Source organism: Buteo buteo, chromosome 18 (genome assembly GCF_964188355.1).
Source record: "Buteo buteo chromosome 18, bButBut1.hap1.1, whole genome shotgun sequence".
Lineage (NCBI taxonomy): Eukaryota > Metazoa > Chordata > Aves > Accipitriformes > Accipitridae > Buteo > Buteo buteo.
Genome location: NC_134188.1, coordinates 7,065,580 through 7,082,420, shown reverse-complemented (window position 1 = coordinate 7,082,420; position 16,841 = coordinate 7,065,580). Strand labels below are relative to the sequence as shown.

General features: G+C 37.1%; 1 protein-coding gene across 4 annotated transcripts in view; it reads left to right on the top strand.

Moving 5' to 3' along the window:
* The window catches only part of SGCG (sarcoglycan gamma), a 153,323-nt gene that overhangs the window by 116,661 nt on the left and 19,821 nt on the right, over nucleotides 1-16,841 (top strand). For all 4 annotated transcript variants that reach the window (XM_075050731.1, XM_075050730.1, XM_075050732.1 and 1 more), the window contains 2 exons: nucleotides 1,928-2,047; nucleotides 11,160-11,232. In XM_075050731.1, coding sequence (XP_074906832.1) covers nucleotides 1,928-2,047; nucleotides 11,160-11,232 — 193 coding nt within the window. The remainder of the gene's footprint in view (nucleotides 1-1,927; nucleotides 2,048-11,159; nucleotides 11,233-16,841) is intronic.

Sequence of the window (16,841 nt, the reverse complement as noted above, 5' to 3'; positions counted from 1 at the left end):
GGAAGCTTGGGTTCCCTTCCTGCGGAGGAAACAAAGGCTCCAAATAGTACCTTCATTTTCTATACCGTGTAAAACGTCTTCAACAAAAGAGACCAAGAATCACTCCTAAATCCCTTCCAGCAAAAACGTGGTACCCTCAGTGTGCCTGAACCACCCAACCTGTATCATGTCAGACAGCAGAGGCTTTGATTTGTGCTTCCCACACTCATGCTCCGCACTGTAATCGTGGTGTTGGATGGATCAGAAGGATGAGTAAGTGGCCCCTGCAGCACCAATAAAGTTGATAACAGTCAGTTTACTTAGGCCTTTGATTTGTTTGAATAAACAAGAATCTACCTATGCTACATAAATGGGCAGTTTCATTACTGCTGCTGGGCAGAAACAATAAAACACCTTAATCAAGATTTTCTAGGAATGTATTGATAGGGATCCATCCTTGCCTCACTTAGCCAGAACTGCTTCTTTAGTTGTAAAAAAAAAATGAGTGTTTAACACCTTTTCACTGACTGAAGATATTTTCTGAGCTCACTCTTTGCAATACACTTCTCAGAAGTGAAATCACGTGCTCCAAAGGAGCTTTAGAGAAGAGCCAAACTGAGATCCGTAAGGCTGTGCCTCGGTGCACATATCCAACAGAGTATAATGTACTGCAGAGCTCAGCCCTCTATCCTGACCATTTTCAAGTAGAATCAATATAAGGTTTTATGCCTTAAAATTGTTGCCCTAGTTTAGGACATTATGGCTTCTATAACCCCTTCCACGCTTGATGGGCAATTAAAAGCAATACTTCGCATCTGCTGAGTAAAGCAATAAGCAATTTGTATAGAACCTTATGGTATGCATCTCTTGCATCACCTACCATGCAGATTTTAGGAAATACCTGAATGTATTTCTTAGCAGTATCAATCATCCATCATCTAATGCCATTTTAACATAAGATCTAACAAAAAAAAAATCCTATTTCTTTTGAGAATTACTTCCTGGAATATATTTAACATTTACGAGAGTAGGCATGGTAAGACAGGTTCTTACTGGGAAGCAAGCAGCTCAATGCCTCTTGGTCCCATGGATAGTCTGTGAATTACCTTTATTAAAAATTGCTGAAAAGGAGTCTTAACTGCTTTTACCATTCTCTGTAATTTTAATTCTGAACATAGATTTAAATGATGACTCTATCAAATAGACATTCAAACTTATGTGATGTGAATTTTTAATTGATCAAGTGTTAGAAAGGGGAATATTAAGGGTTTGATTTATATCCACTTACCAAGCCAATACTGTAGAACAGGATGTTTTACTGATTTTAGGATCTGGTAATATGTAAAAACTCTCTTGCACACAATTAATTAAATTTTTGGAGTGCCAGATCCAATTGCAAATACTCTCATAGCTTTTTGTAACTCTTCTAAGGTAACATTTATTAGATATGTGGAGCTAAACTGGCATTTGTTATGAAGAGCTGAGGCTCCTGCTCTTATCTTGCATGGGTTTTTTGTAATTTTAAAGCATTTGAGCCTCCCTAATCAAAAGGGATGATGCTGCAAAGTCTTTGATAATTAGTTTCTGTGTTTTAAAAAAAAAATAAAAAATTATAGACTCACACTGATCAAAGAATCTTAGCAGTTTCAACACCAAGAACATGAATGTTTGTCTTGATCAATTTGTGAGGGATTTCTTGAATTCCCTGGAAACCCAACTTGAAAGCATGACTCCAGGCACAGTTTTGAACAACAAATTAGATCATGTAAACAGCCAATTTCAGTACTTGCAGGGTCACTATCCTCAGAATGTCTGGGTGCTTCGTGATCCTTAATGTACTTAAATGAGTTACTAAATTATTAAGACCACAATTCAAATTGTTAGCAATTTATATAGAATGTTGAAGAAAGCTGATGTAATTATTCCCTTATTCTACTGTGCTTTGCAGGTCCTAAAATGGTAGAATTCCACGGTCAGCAATTTCAGATCAACTCAAAGGACGGCAAGCCACTTTTTACAGTGGATGAAAATGAGGTTGTAATTGGCACAGATAAACTTCGAGTCACAGGTTTGTAACAGTTTAAGAAATGCCCAAATCATAGCCACAAAAAAGGCATGATAAAAATGGCATTTTTAAATACATCATTGTGTGTGAACACAAGTTCTGGTTTTACCTCATTAGGAAATAGAAATCTGAAGATATTCTGACCTTTTCCAATAAATAAGCAGTAAGAACTTTTAACAGCAAAATAATATGTATATATAAATATGTATATATGTCTGTATGTGTGTATTTTATTTTAAAGCCATTGGTGATTGGAACTGTAATGGTGCATTTTTTTTCTGAATTACTTAATGTTTCCAGTGCACACTGTTGACTGAGGCTGAAAAAAGTCTAGATATTCCAGTTTGAGTTGTATTGAGTTTTATTTGTGAAAACTTTTTAGACTCTCTCTGATGTTTTTATATGGTTTTATCTTTCAAAGTGAAAGCCACTGTATTTCTGCTCTGTGTGTAGCACTTATGTCACATGATGGTATTTGTAGTATATTTCAAATGTCACCTGTCAAAAGACAAGTTTGTCTTAGGCTATTTCTGCAAATCACCAAAGTACTCATTTACAAAATAAGATGTCAAAAGTTATCACGTGAAAAACTATTTCCTTTCATATGACCTGATAAAGTCAACCTTCATTTTCCAGGTGTAAGGGTGCATTAAAAGAGAGGCATCAAGGTGTGATCTCTCTTTAAGTGGAAGAGTCCATCAAAGAAAATACTGAAATTATCTTGTAACTTGTTTTCAATTACATTTTTAATATTTTTAACCTGATTGTAACTATCATGTTTAAATTTTGGTAATTATTGGTCCTCTGAAATCTTGAGGTCTTAATTTTAATGAATATATTCATATTATTTCACTGTGCAAGACTACAAATGTGGTAGTAACTATACAATTAGTGTTTCAAAGCCAAAGTTAAGTTATAATAAATGTGCTAATAAATTTTGTTTATGCCTGAGGGTCTTATCTTAAGTTTTTTACTTTTTAACCTAATTGAAATTACAACTTTGTTTAACCAGGAAACCATATCAAATAATTATTGTTTGCCCAAGGGATGCTAAACTTTAATAGAAAAGCATGTTTAACAAAGATATGAAAAACTGCATAATTGTTAACTGATTTGGAAAAGGTCTATCTCTGCTCAAAGTAAGTAAAAATCATTCATATACGAGTTGAAATTGTTATGCTAAAACATGTATTCTGACTCGTCCAATATTAATCTTTACACTGCAAGGATAATTGTTTACTTTAGCAGATATTGTAGAAAGACACATTGCCTGTTTCTTTTTTACACCGTAGTACAATTCAAAAGCAAATTCATTAAAGTCAGTGAGGTTATTTCAGTGTAAAATTAATATAAGTGAGCGGAGATTCATGCCTACTTTACTTGAAATTAATTTGTTAAAATTGTGATTTAAATGATACTATTAGCATGAAGGATAAATTAGTAATACTTTGCATACTGAGATAATTTTTTAAACATTTTAGAGAACAAGATCAATGTGAAATAAATTTTCAAAATTTCATACCATAAGAAACAGACTACCTCTTAAAATACACAAAGAACATTTTGCAGTTTTTTATGTACAATATAGTGAACTATTTGATTTTGCTTCTCCTTATTTATGTGAATTATGAAAAGCTCAGTAACGATTTGTAAGAAAACCTGATGGATTTCAACTAAAATATACTACAGCAGAGAGCAAATGTCTGTGATTTATGGTATTTCAGGAAAAGTCTAAGAATAAGCTAATCCAACCCAACACCTCAGGAACTGTCATTTTCCAACAATTTGATGTGTTTAACCTCATACTATTTCAGTCAGACATTTTGTGGCCTATGTGGTAGAATGAAATAGCAGCAGACTCTCTGTTCTAAGAAGAGCAAAAGCCTGGGGAAGGCCATGATCAGCAAAGTGTCTCAGATACCCCACAGCATCACAGCCAGGTCTAGGTGCCCATGTTGAGACAACTGAATTGAACCTCCAGTCAACACAGTCAATGCAGCCCAGAGCGTGAAGGAGGCACCTAGACCTGGCATGTGGGGAGATCTTCTGCCGACCAAGTGCAGTTGTCTACTTTAGGATGAGCTCGATGGCTTGCTCATCTTCTTGAATGTAGTGGCTGAGTTCAGATGCTAAAACATAAGCATCCAGCAGTGTTTGAAGCACCTTAGGGTATGTGAGACACCACATGGTATCGCTTTATCTACAGGAGACACTTCCTTTGATCGTGGCAGCTGGAGGCCAAGCAGGATGTACGAGGGTATTTTAGATGACAGTAGGTACTAGGCATAGTAGGTCAGGCAACTAAATTCTACCTCTAGCTCATCTGTGACACCTACGTCACAGACGCTTAAATTTAAGTGTATGAAACTGAAGCTCAGCTTAACCCTTCATGACAATTAATGCTACCTGAAAGAGCATGTACTCCAGTTACGTCCTCTTTAATACTATTTCAGTAATAACCTGCATCTTCTGCAAACACTTATTATGCTGCTGCGGAGGTATCAAACATCAGCATTTTGTTCTGGTAGGGTTGTCATTGGTGACAGTGAAACCCACCTTGTAACAGCGCGTTGGCTGGCAAAGTGCCAATTGCTTTATAACTAACAATATTGTCATGACAGGGGTGAAGTCACAGCACTGGCTGCAAACAGAATCCTCCTGCACAAATGGCTGGAGTCAGTGGCCATAGGAGTCCTGTGTTTCACTCCCTTGCCTGCCCTGCAAACTTGGCAACTAGAAGGCTGTCCACAGAAGGGAGAAAATAGGCTCAAGTAAATAAAATTATATACAATAGAAAAATAATTAGCATTCAGCAGATACAAAATGGTCTCAACTACTGCACAGAAAAACTTTTTAACAAGTACAAATTACAATTTATACATCATAACTGTTGTACCGGGTAATATTTTGGTGATGAGCAGATAAGAAACTAATAGAATGCAGTTGCTTTACCCTCCACTCTTCTTGAAAAAAAGCTGGTAGGGCAGAGGGGATCGGTATCTTTATGTACAAGCACATTGTATCAACCTTTCTCCAGTTTACTACTTGTCCTTCTGCTTGCTTGTCTTTCATAATCTCTTGAAGTATTTGCTGAGTATTGTTGGTGATTTTCTAGTGCTCTGTTCTGTGGAAAGGTTTTCAGTTTGAGTAGCTAACGCTGAAGTGCAATGTGAAGATGTGTGTTTAATTTAAACGCTTCTGCTCAGAAAGGTAAGTTAAGTAGGAGACGATATGAGGGTATGAATAAACATTCTGTTAGACTTTGAAGAGGCAGATAGTCCTTGCTTGATAGGGTTGGGGGAGTGTTAATGAACCTTGCTGACTTCAGTCCTCTCAGTAAGAAAATTAACATCTTGATCTTGTGTATTCTAGGATTAAATTACATTATATTCATAAACAATGATGTATAAAATAGTAAATATAGTAATATTCATATCATAATTAATGTTATTTCTTTACAGTTTAAAAGATAAAGTACGTAATGAAGACAAGAAATCAGTTTAGGGCCATTTAAAAAAATAAATTTGCCCTGAGGGTATTTTCTTTTAGTGTCATACTGTTCAAACTTAATGCTGTTTGATGAAGAAATTTTTCTCCCAGGAAGGCAAGCTTTTACTCTTGCTTTGAGGTGACAGCTCTAGAATATGCAAATGAGCCTTTTTATTCCCTCTTACACCACCACCAACCCCCCTCTTGCTAGAGCGTTAACCCTGACGTTTCCTGTTGGCTTTCTTCCATTAGCCCCTATTTCCATGCAAGTGATACTATCTCTGTTACCACTTACCTGTCTTTATAGAATCATAGAATCATTTAGGTTGGAAAAGACCTTTAAGATCATCAAATCCAACCATAAACCTAACACTGCCAAGTCCACCACTAAACCATGTCCCTAAGCACCACATCTACACATCTTTTAAATATCTCCAGGGACAGTGACTCAACCACTTCCCTGGGCAGCCGGTTCCAACGTTTGACAACCCATTTGGTGAAGAAATATTTCCTAATATCCAATCTAAACCTCCCCTGGCACAACTTGAGGCTGTTTCCTGTTGTCCTATCGCTTGTTACTTGGGAAAAGAGACTGACTCTGACTTCGCTTTCAGAGCAGGGTGTCCGTTTTAGGAAGTGGGAGACCTGGGCTGAATTCCCTCCTTGGCCCAGGAGACTTCAGTCCTGCAGTCCCACCTCCCAGGACAGTGCTCTCTAATGCCATACAAAATGTGAAGTGCCCAGCGTGAGGGGACGGCTGGGAACAAGCACTTTTGATGTCTGCCAGCAAAGTGAAGCTCTGCCCCTGGCTACATGCTGTCTCATTTCATCCTCTTTCATGGTTCACCTTCAAAAAGAGAAGGAGAGGGTGAGATCCCCAGAGTTGTTCACTGCTAAGCGTGGGCTTCAGTCTCCTCCAGTGAGGAGGGAGTGCTCCAATGGCAATGCTGTTTTATAAAGGCATTCAGAAAGATTTTTTTAAATTAAAATTATGTAATCGCTGGGGTTTAGTGCTGACTCCAGTGCTCTTGGTTTGCACGGGCTGAGAACTAGCAATACAACTGGGCTTCTGGGGAGTTTGGTCTCTCTGCACTCTGCCTTGTTTTTGAGCCACAGTGGTGCTTGGACCAATAGACTTGCCATCCTGGACCAAGAGACAGGAGTAGATCCCTAAAACAAGGATCTGCTTTATTTCAAACAAGGCTTCGGCAACCATGACTGCACTCAGGCCTCACAAATCTCTCTTTGTATATATAGATGTTCTCCCTCCTCCTCTAATGAATTTTGCCAGGCTCCTCTTTCTGACATCTCTCTGTGCATATATGGTCATGATTTATCAGCTCACATCCCTTTCATAGACAGACAAGTAGGTCATATCATTTCTTTTATAACCTTATCAAGCTATATCTCAAATGCAAACAAGCACTATTCATTTTTATATCACCAAACATGAACTTCTCTGTAAAAGGTGCTGTCGTGATTGTATGGATTTCTACAGATGACAGAGGAATTATATGAAAATCAGGCAGAGCACAGAGTAGAGCTCTTCAGAGACTGCCCATGCTGGTGATGTCTAATGTGGAGACAAAACTCACCAGTTGAGTTTTAGAGACACATCTTCTGAAGTCATTATTTATTATTTTGTATATATGGTATATATATTATTTTGTATATCAGCGGTAGCAGATAATAAACTGTGTTCATGTAGTTAAAGTACAAGGCTCCACTTACCTTTCATTACTCTGATTATTACTCTGATGGCTAGATATGCCATTTCATTAGTCTGTAAGGAGCCATTAATGTTACTTTTGCAAAATATTAATGAAAGTGATTATTTCCTTCCCTCATCTTTCTAATAATTGAAACTATATGGTTTATAGCAAGTGGACTAAATAAACAATGGGGTATTTACACAGGGACATAGAAGGAAAATTTATAAAAATGGAAACATAGGACTAGATTTTTAATAGCAGTAAACCAGTGTCATACCATTAGGTTCCATGGAGCTGCTCCAGTAGGCACTGGCCATTTCAGTGCTTTCAGTCTGAGGACTGTATCTACAGTAACGACACACTATAACATGCAAGGAGTTAAGGTGCTTTACAAATGTGCCACTCAAAATACTTCACTGGAATAGAGGCTCTTCAAGAAGGACAGGCTGGAAAGGTGAGGGGGGAATTGCCCTTTATGTGCAAGAGCAGCAGGAATGCAGGGTGCTCAGCCTTGGGATGGATGAGGAGCCAGCTGAGAGCTTATGGGTCAGGATTAGAGGTGCAGGTCAACGTGGGCAACGTTGTGGTGGTTGTATGCTGCAGACCACCTGATTGGGAATAAGCAGATGAGGCCTTCTTCGCGCAACTGGAAGAAGCCAGGTGATAATTGGTAAGTCTTTCTCTGCAGAATAGGAGTGTTATCGAATGCTCAGCTTTTCCTATAGACGTTAAAACAAGATGGAAATGAATCTTGTATCCAGAAACTGCACCAAGATCCTCACTATGTGACACTATTATTTAGATCAAGAAATTGGCACAAGGTCAAATTCTGCCACCATGGCCATCATATATAAGGATATGTAGCAGTGTGGCAAGGCATGAAATTTCAAACTATGCCGTTTCATACAATTGGTATTACAAGAAACTATGCAGCTTATGTTAAGAATGGGAGTTCACTCGTATCGTATCTTCATTGTACCTCATCCTACGACACTGCAGCTAAGCTGGTACTGAAAATGGCTGAAAATTAGCTGTCTAACAAAAGGAATTGGATTCCAAACCACACTCAAGTGGAAGAGCATACCATAGAAGGTATGTTGGTATAGGAGATGCATGGATGAGTAAGAAAAAGGAAGGGGAAAATAAAGGAAATTAAAAAATGCCTTCCACAGTCATGAAGCCAAAATGTGCATCTATAACAGCATTTTGTTCAGTCAGGACTGCACTTTTGCTGCAGGTCTGATGGTTCTGACAGTTCTCACGTCCCACTGGTTTATACCATGGAGGAATGAGGGAGCAAATACAGTGGATTCCTTTTGGATGAAACCGAACTGAGAAGTGGGCTCCAAAAATGCATTTACTTCATCAAAATTGCAAATTCGTTTTAAGTCCACAGGATGAGACTCGAGTTGGTCCAAAGTAAAATCCCCTAAATCTTTATACTATGAGCAGCAGATCTTTAGCACCAAGTATATCACTCTATAAATCCACACCTTTCAGGTCACATTACCTCCTAATGTAGACATACCTAAAGACTTCCCAGAACTACAGTTGGGAGACATTAAGATGAAGCTATCTCCCCTGATAAATCATGTGTTTGGAGATCATTCGAAGTTACTGACAAGAAAAGTCTTTTGTTAGCACAGGTAGTATTGTGACAGTATATATTTCACTGAAATTACAACCCATTCACTATAATCCAAGAGTGAAGAAAACAGTGAAATGCTTGCTTTGCTAAGAATTGTCAGGTAGGACATAGCGGAATAGAGGACAGTGAGGAATCATGATATATTCTCAAAGGACCACAGTATCAGAAGAATCACATTTGAGGCAGTCCCTCAAGGAAAACTTGAATGCATTGCCACCTCTAGCTGGCAAGCAAACTAAGAAGTTTTGACAGATCAGCATATCCCTGCAAAACATCTTAGTTGTACCAAATCAGCATTTTCTGACAGACTTATTTAATTCCTTAAGTTTTTTTTTTCATCATCTCCAACATGTAAGGTTGCCACCTTGTAACACCCACCAGCAAAAATACAAGAACAGGAGAATAATTAAGTATGTCCAGCCAGACACTAGGCTTTATCTTGCAAAATAATCTTAATGCTAATGCAGAAGGGTTAAAGTCCTGCCTGAATTAATGAATTTTATATTTTCCAGTGTTATATTCATTCCAGTTAGCAGATCCCAGAAAGAATCATTTACTTAAATTGATGATGAGGATATCAACAATAAAATTTAAATAGAAGCTTAGAAATCCATGCTTCCTTGAAGTGGTGAAGTGATTTAGTATGGTAATTCTTATATTTTGTGCACTTCTCTTCCATCCAAGCTAAGGAGATTTCATTCTAAGGAATCATGATTTCAGCTAGAGCTCTTCTCAAAAAGCAGCACATTCCATGCATTCTTAGGACATCCTGAGACCTTGCCCCTAGCCCTCATGAAGTGACGGTCTTCCTATCAGCTGGCTCTGCAATGTTTTCATTTTTAATGGTATCTCTTGATTTCACTTTTTTTTTTCCTTTTACCAAGTTCTCTGTGGTTGCCCCCACTGATTTTTATTATCTTTTTCCCTTTATACCATATCTAATACTAATGCATCTATACCATCTACACCATACTTTCTAATCATCCATTTCCCTTTGTCTTTCCTTCCCTCTGCCTTTTTCCACGTGTACTTTCTCTTTTTCATCCCAATCTCATCAAGTCTTCCAGGCAGAGGACAAAACCCCCAGTTTTCTTTTGTTTACATGTATATTTGCATTTAATGTGTTAACTATGATAATATTTAAATAAGCATGCACATGCATGCATACATATTCACCAACCTGCAGCTCAAAAGGGGTCCTAAGAGTTTGTTTCTCTAGATGGATTCCAAAGCCCTGACTTAGGGCTTTCTACAGCCCAGAATTCTTTCCTGAGTGTAACTGCATTCTGTTTTAATTCAAAGAGCAGCCAGAAAAGCCACATTGAGTAATATCCTAACTATTAAAATAGATTGTCTTGCTACATATTCACATGAAAAGTGCTTAGATATGTGAATTCTCTAAGCTGGAGAAGATACTCCACCTAGGGCCTCCCCAGTTTTGGGTGAGTGCCTTCACAAAGCCAATGAACAGGTGAGAGACTCCACCCTTGCTGCAGCTGATGGTGTTTAGCTGCTTTTTTGAGCCATCTCTGTTGCTGAGGGGCTTTTGCACTACTTCAGCTAATTCCCTGATCCCAGTGAAGGTTAGGTGGGAGATGGTCCATGAGCTGGTGATACCGCAGTGATGCTAGCCCTCAGGAGGGCAGAAATGGAGGTGCTTGGAGAACTTTCAGGTCCAACAGGGAGGCTTCTGTTGGGGTTGGGTGCCCGCTGTTTCCTTCTCGTTGGGCTGAAACTACTCATTTCAAGAGGTAAACTATCTGATTCTGTACTCATTACCATTTTATGTGTATAAATACCATTTTATATTCAGCAAGTCTGTGCAAAAATAGGGGAAAATCTTTGATGAAGCTATGCACCAGAACTTGTGCTATGTATAGAATAGTCTAAAATAAATATGGTTATTTTGGTCTGTAATATTTAAAAAGGTTTTGTGGGATTTTAATTATCTCAACTCTAATGGAAGTTACATTATAAAAATCTTATTTACTTATTTTGTTGTCCCATATAGTGTAAAATTTCTCTGTCTTCAAACTTTTTAGATTTCATTTTAAGAACTTACACCTGTACTTTTACATTACCTGTGTATCATGTTGTTTCAGTCAATACTGTAATAGTAAGACAATCAGTATATTTTAATTGTCTTCTTAATTGTTAATATATGTTTTCTTACCTTAATTTCTGATATCAAAGTGGCCGTATAAATCCCTGTTGCTATTTTCTTACTTTTGAACTTCTACAGTATAGTATTATTTTTTTTTTGCAGGGCCTGAAGGAGCACTTTTTGAACACTCTGTAGAAACACCACTTGTGAAGGCAGAAGCTTTTAAGCAGCTCAGGTAAGAATTTATGCATAAAAACATATATCTAATAAGTAAACGTTGTTTGCTGTAGATGCGTATTTCTGAACATGGGATTTTCAACAGCATTTACAGAACTAGTAACTTTTTTTTTGTTTTACATGACAAATTACTGTTTAGAAGGAAAATTATACATTGCTCTGCAATTTTGAAATATATTACAGATTTTTTATTGCTGCTGGTGAGTGTATAAAGCCACATAATGTGGAGAGTTTTTCTGTTAACTTCTATTTTTTTAGTTTTGAAACACTTAAATATGACTTTTTCTGCTATGTTACAATAGAAATTGCTTGTCTGCAGCATGTCATTGACCTATAATTAGTCAAGAATTTTAGAAACTAGTATCAATCTGAGGAAACAGACTAATAAGAAAAATCTGGAAATGTGTAAAGCTCTGTATGACTAAAGAGCAGGTTGGGGTGAGAAAATCATTATGAAGTACTTTGTAAGTTTCAGAGTTCCTTAATTCTCGGATAGCATTTCTTTGTGTGTTGTTCTATGTAATTTTGAGTGTCCCAAATGAGTTTATAATATGTTGGTTACGATGAGGTAATAAGCTCAAATTACCTTCTGTTCCTGAACATGTTACGTTTCATTTTATAAGCCAGTTCAAAGAAAGATTTGAAATGGAAGAGGATCTCTTTAACAATGATACTTCTGTCCTTTCTTACATTGACAATTTGCTACTTCTGTCATAATTTCTCCTCTTAGTGTTTTTCTCCAATAGGGATAACTATTAGAGAGTAGTGGAAGATGATTAAAAGCTGTCAAGAACACTGTCTGTATCTTGGTGACTGAATTTTCAAATTGAGAATGGCAAATTGAGAGGGAGACTATAAAGATACTTCTTTTAATTTTCTCCTTGATATTTAAGATTTACTTACAGCAAGATACCTTTTGCTTGCATTTGAAGACACAATGAGCTCAAGACAGTAGTTTTTTACATGTTGATGTCCCCTTTCAAAAATGTGTGTCTTCTACTATGGTAGAATTTGGATGTGACAGACTTTGACCAATGTGTAGGATTCTGCATTGTAGTGAACACTGTCTGGTCTTGTAGGGAGAGTATTCATTATGTGGTAAATTTTGTCATTTCCTGAGATCGTCTCAATTTCTATAAAGTAGGACACTGAATTTTGTAATTACAAAGTCAAGAAGCTCACTGCAAATTTTAATTGGATACATATCAATTATTTTCTGTGGTTGTTACTTCAAATGTATCATCAGTTAATATTTTAATGGGCTTAAAGCTAAGAGTTTTATCCTATATCCATTATGCTATATTACATTTTAAGTTTGTATCTGCACTTCATTTAAAAACAATTACACTGTTTCAGACTACATACAACTATTGTTATTATAAATTTTTCACCTGTTTTTGGATTAGGATATCATTTGAATGAGAATACTGCGATTAGTTCAAAGCGTTTGTAAAGTTCTTCTGCATGGATGAGTTTACCTCGTGGCTTATCTCTCTGGCAATTTTTACTGTGTCAACTATAAACACATGTTTTAATCTAGAATGTTGCTATGTGTTAGCAGATCTCAAGTATAATAGTTAAAATTCTATTCAGTTCTATCTTCAATTAACTTAAAATAGTAGGAAGTACAGATTCTTCCAGAATAAACAGAAGTTTGCTAATAATTATAATAATGTCAAGGAAGTACCTACATGCCCACATCAACACTGATAGTTGTGACTGACATTAGTATTTGATACAAATCCAAAGCTGCTGAGCACCTGGACTGGAAACCAAGTTAGCTTAATCCTGAGAAAAATACTGAATATCAGGGCATGAAGCTGTGCAATGTATACAACACTCACTGATGTCCTGTCAGGCCTTTAGCCACAACAGTTGAAAATGCCTCATTCCTTGAATTTTATTTTTTTTTTTCCCTTCTGTCTTTACCACCCATAATCAGTGTCAAGTCTGAAAGCAGGGATGGCAACGATTCCATCGAGGGCTTCTGGGGAGGGTCAAGAAGCAAATATATTTGTCTGCAGTGCAGATGCTAAGATGTAGGCAGAGATGACCAATTTACAAAGCTCTTCCTGGAAAAAGGTTGCTTTCAAGGGTAATCTTAAATGTCAGTGTAAACAAAATTCATGCATTCCTTTGTGAAGGAGCTCAGACAACTTTACCAATGAATGGCTATTTTGTAATGTTTTATAAATATTCTGTTTCATTCCACACTGTTAAATACAGGAATCTACCCATGGAAAAGCACTTCAATATTAGAATTTAAAATGCAATTTTAAGTATTACTTTTCTATTTTAAATTTAAATATCCTTCCTTTCCAGATTAAGGTAGTGAGTACCAAGTTATAGGTAATATAACCTATTTGCTCACCTCAAGCCTTAACTCCACGCACGCTTTCACCATCTATTAATCTTCTGCTATTTTTCCTCTATTTTTCCTTCAGTGGTTGTGCTGTGCCATGTGAATGTGATATGCTGGATGAATGTGATATAAAGTGCCATGGTATGCAGCATTAAATACAGGGAATACTGCTTCAAGAAAACCCATCTGTTTCAAATGTAGTTGCATGTTTCAAGGAGCTGACTGGAAAGCTGTTAATGCTCATAACTTTTCAGCTTGTGTCATATGAACGGAGGCCACATTCACTCTCTGTCTTTCAGATTTAGGGCAGGATTGCAAACAAAGCTGACACAAATGGCCTTCTGAATTATGCATTCTGCTGGCTTTCCTGTCCAAATGCTGAATTTCAAGGTAGACTGCTTTTCTGGAAACAAAGAGATAAGTGTGTTAGAACATATCTTTTTATAGCTTAAGTAATGGAGACAGAGCAATGCAATTGTACTGTGGTCAGTAACTGTCTTCTCATTCCGTAATTTGAAGGGAACATACAGAGTCCTTTTCAGTCTAATAGATTGAATTCATGACTCGCCCATAAAGAAAAGGAGATGTGCTTGCACTTCCAACTGGTAGGAAGAATTATAACAACAAAATCTACGTTTCAAAATTGAAGCTTTCCTAGGTTTAAAATAACATTGTCTACTCTTTAATTCCTTTCCTGGAGATCTTGTATCTAAATAAGATACCTAGTTTCCATTTACAGAATTTGTTAAGACTTTAGGACCTAGTGACGACCTAAAAACAGGGTCTTGCATGTAATAAGTGTCCAACAAACATCTCAATAGCATGTTTATAGTTAGTGGGAAGATTTGGGTATATCCAGGAAATATCCTCCGCAAACACCACTGAGGAAGTACCTGGTTAAAATGAGCCAACTGTAGTTAGTGAGAACAGAAATATGTCTGGACTCCTGCTTCTCTGGAATTTATTTGCCTGATATAGACAAGTGCCTACACAGCTTCCAGGTGCAGGAGTGCTCCTTTGACGTAAGCGCCTATCTGCTAGGTCACCTCTCCTCTCCTTTGGCTGAACCTGCTCTTCTGTATGGTCATGGGAAGCAAGAGGAAGCACAAGTCATTCTTGTGTTTAGGGCATTCAGCCACGAGTAGGAGGAGACATGGGGTCTTCAATTATGATTTGAAAAGTAATCTTGGAAGAAGAACCAGATGAATGTCCTGGCCACTAGGTTATCTCCTCTTCGTTTGTTCTGTTTCTTGCCAGGTTACTTGGTTGTGCAAGACTGATATTCAACACAGGGATTGCCACAATCCAGCTCTTTACTCCCGCCAAACTATTTTGTAGTCTGGTAAATGCAGGTAACGGATACAGGTTTCATTCCCCTCAAGCTGAGGAGGGAATTGAACTGATGCTTCATAATTCCTTGCTGAATAGAAAAATCAATAGGATGGTATTATATATAATATAGCATTATACATATTGTAATATCTATTATAATATATATTTTCTATATTATTTAGAATATTATAAAAAGAGAGAAAGTGTTACCTCTTCCATGGCTCTTCATGAAAGTGGCCACAGCCCTTGAACTTCAGTGTGTATTTGGCATGTTAAGAACCTGCCTCAATCAGGTCTACTGGGGCTTCTGCAGAATTTAGCTGCCACCTCTAACTGGATCACAGCAAAGTTTTAATGGAAAACAGATACCTTGCTTTCCAAATGAAGGAAATTAAGCAGAATTATAGAAGCTCACGTTCAAACATGTATCTTGTGACCCAAAATGTAGGTGGGAAATCTACAACAGCAACTAATGGAACTAGCTGCTATAGACAGAGACATTTCTAGCAATTCCCTAAAAGCCAGCTTCTCCCCAGGTTCCATGTTAGGTACTGTAATAGCCTTTTTGATATTATGCAGAGTTTCATGCCAGCACGCCTACCCTTTTATATCCCCAGTTATCAAATAACAATCTCTATGTGAAAACTAGTGTCTCAGTTTAGACATTTTTCCAATCCGATGCTAACATATTTTTCTGGTAATTTGTAGCACTTTAGAATATTATTTAGGATATTATTCTACTCCTTCTATATTTTACATCCTTGAATAACACATAACTCATACATAGTTTTGTCATTTTGATACTGTTCACTTCTTGTGGTCTACCTGGCTTGTGGCTTTCTAAGGGAAAACAATGGATGAGCAAAACTCTTTAAATCTCAAAACAATGTTTCTGAACTGAGCATTTGCATTTCCCAAACTTATGGAAATGTGCTTACAAAAGTGACATCTTTCCATTCATTAATTAACTGTATACTATGCATAATTAATATAATGGTCATGAAGGAGTACTAGCTTTGTTTTCATATTTGCCATACATGGACGTCTGACAGTCAGCAACTGTGCCTTCTGAGCACAAGTCCTGTGGGAAATCACTTTCAGTACAGTCAGTTCATCACTTTCAGTACAGTCAGTTTGTGGTATTTTGCCAGTTCTTCAACTGAGGGGTTACATCCAAGTTCAAAAGTGACCCACACAATTCCACCCTTCTTGGATTTGAAAACCACTATAGCAGGAATGATGTCACTGTTCCAGAGAGTCAACTTTTGTCAGAGTATGATTATAAATATATATATATATAAAAAAATGCTATCTGAATATGGGTATCTTTAACAGCTTATGGGTATATTCTGAAAAGATTTCAATGTTTCCCAGGGAAACAGAAATATTTTAAACAAATGTATAATATTGGCATTCACTAAAACTTTAAATATATAATTTGAGAAGCATTGCTTCATATTTTAATGAAATACTGACATCCAATGCTTAAAAGCATGAAAATATACATTTACTAGCTTGTGACTTACATGTTACAGAATATTGGTAATTTGAGGGCATAATTATACATCATCTAGGTATTTGGTTAAGGTAAATTACTGATGGATTGCTGGTAGACCTCTCTATATATTCAGAATAAATATGGCCCCTTTAATTTTTACTTCTGTTCTGTGGCATCCAGTAACTCCACTTTCCTTCTGGCTTCTCCTTCTCTCTGATCCTTTATGAAGGCTTATTTTTATCCTTTCCATTCCCCATTGATGATATGATTTGATCATGGGGAGGTTTACATGGCACTGGGCTTGCTAGTGACAGATGGTATCCAGTTATCTCAACGGGGTAAAAGAATCCTCGCTCATGAGATGGCGGGGCTCATAGAGAGGGCTTTAAACTAGGTTTGAAGGGGGTAAGGGATA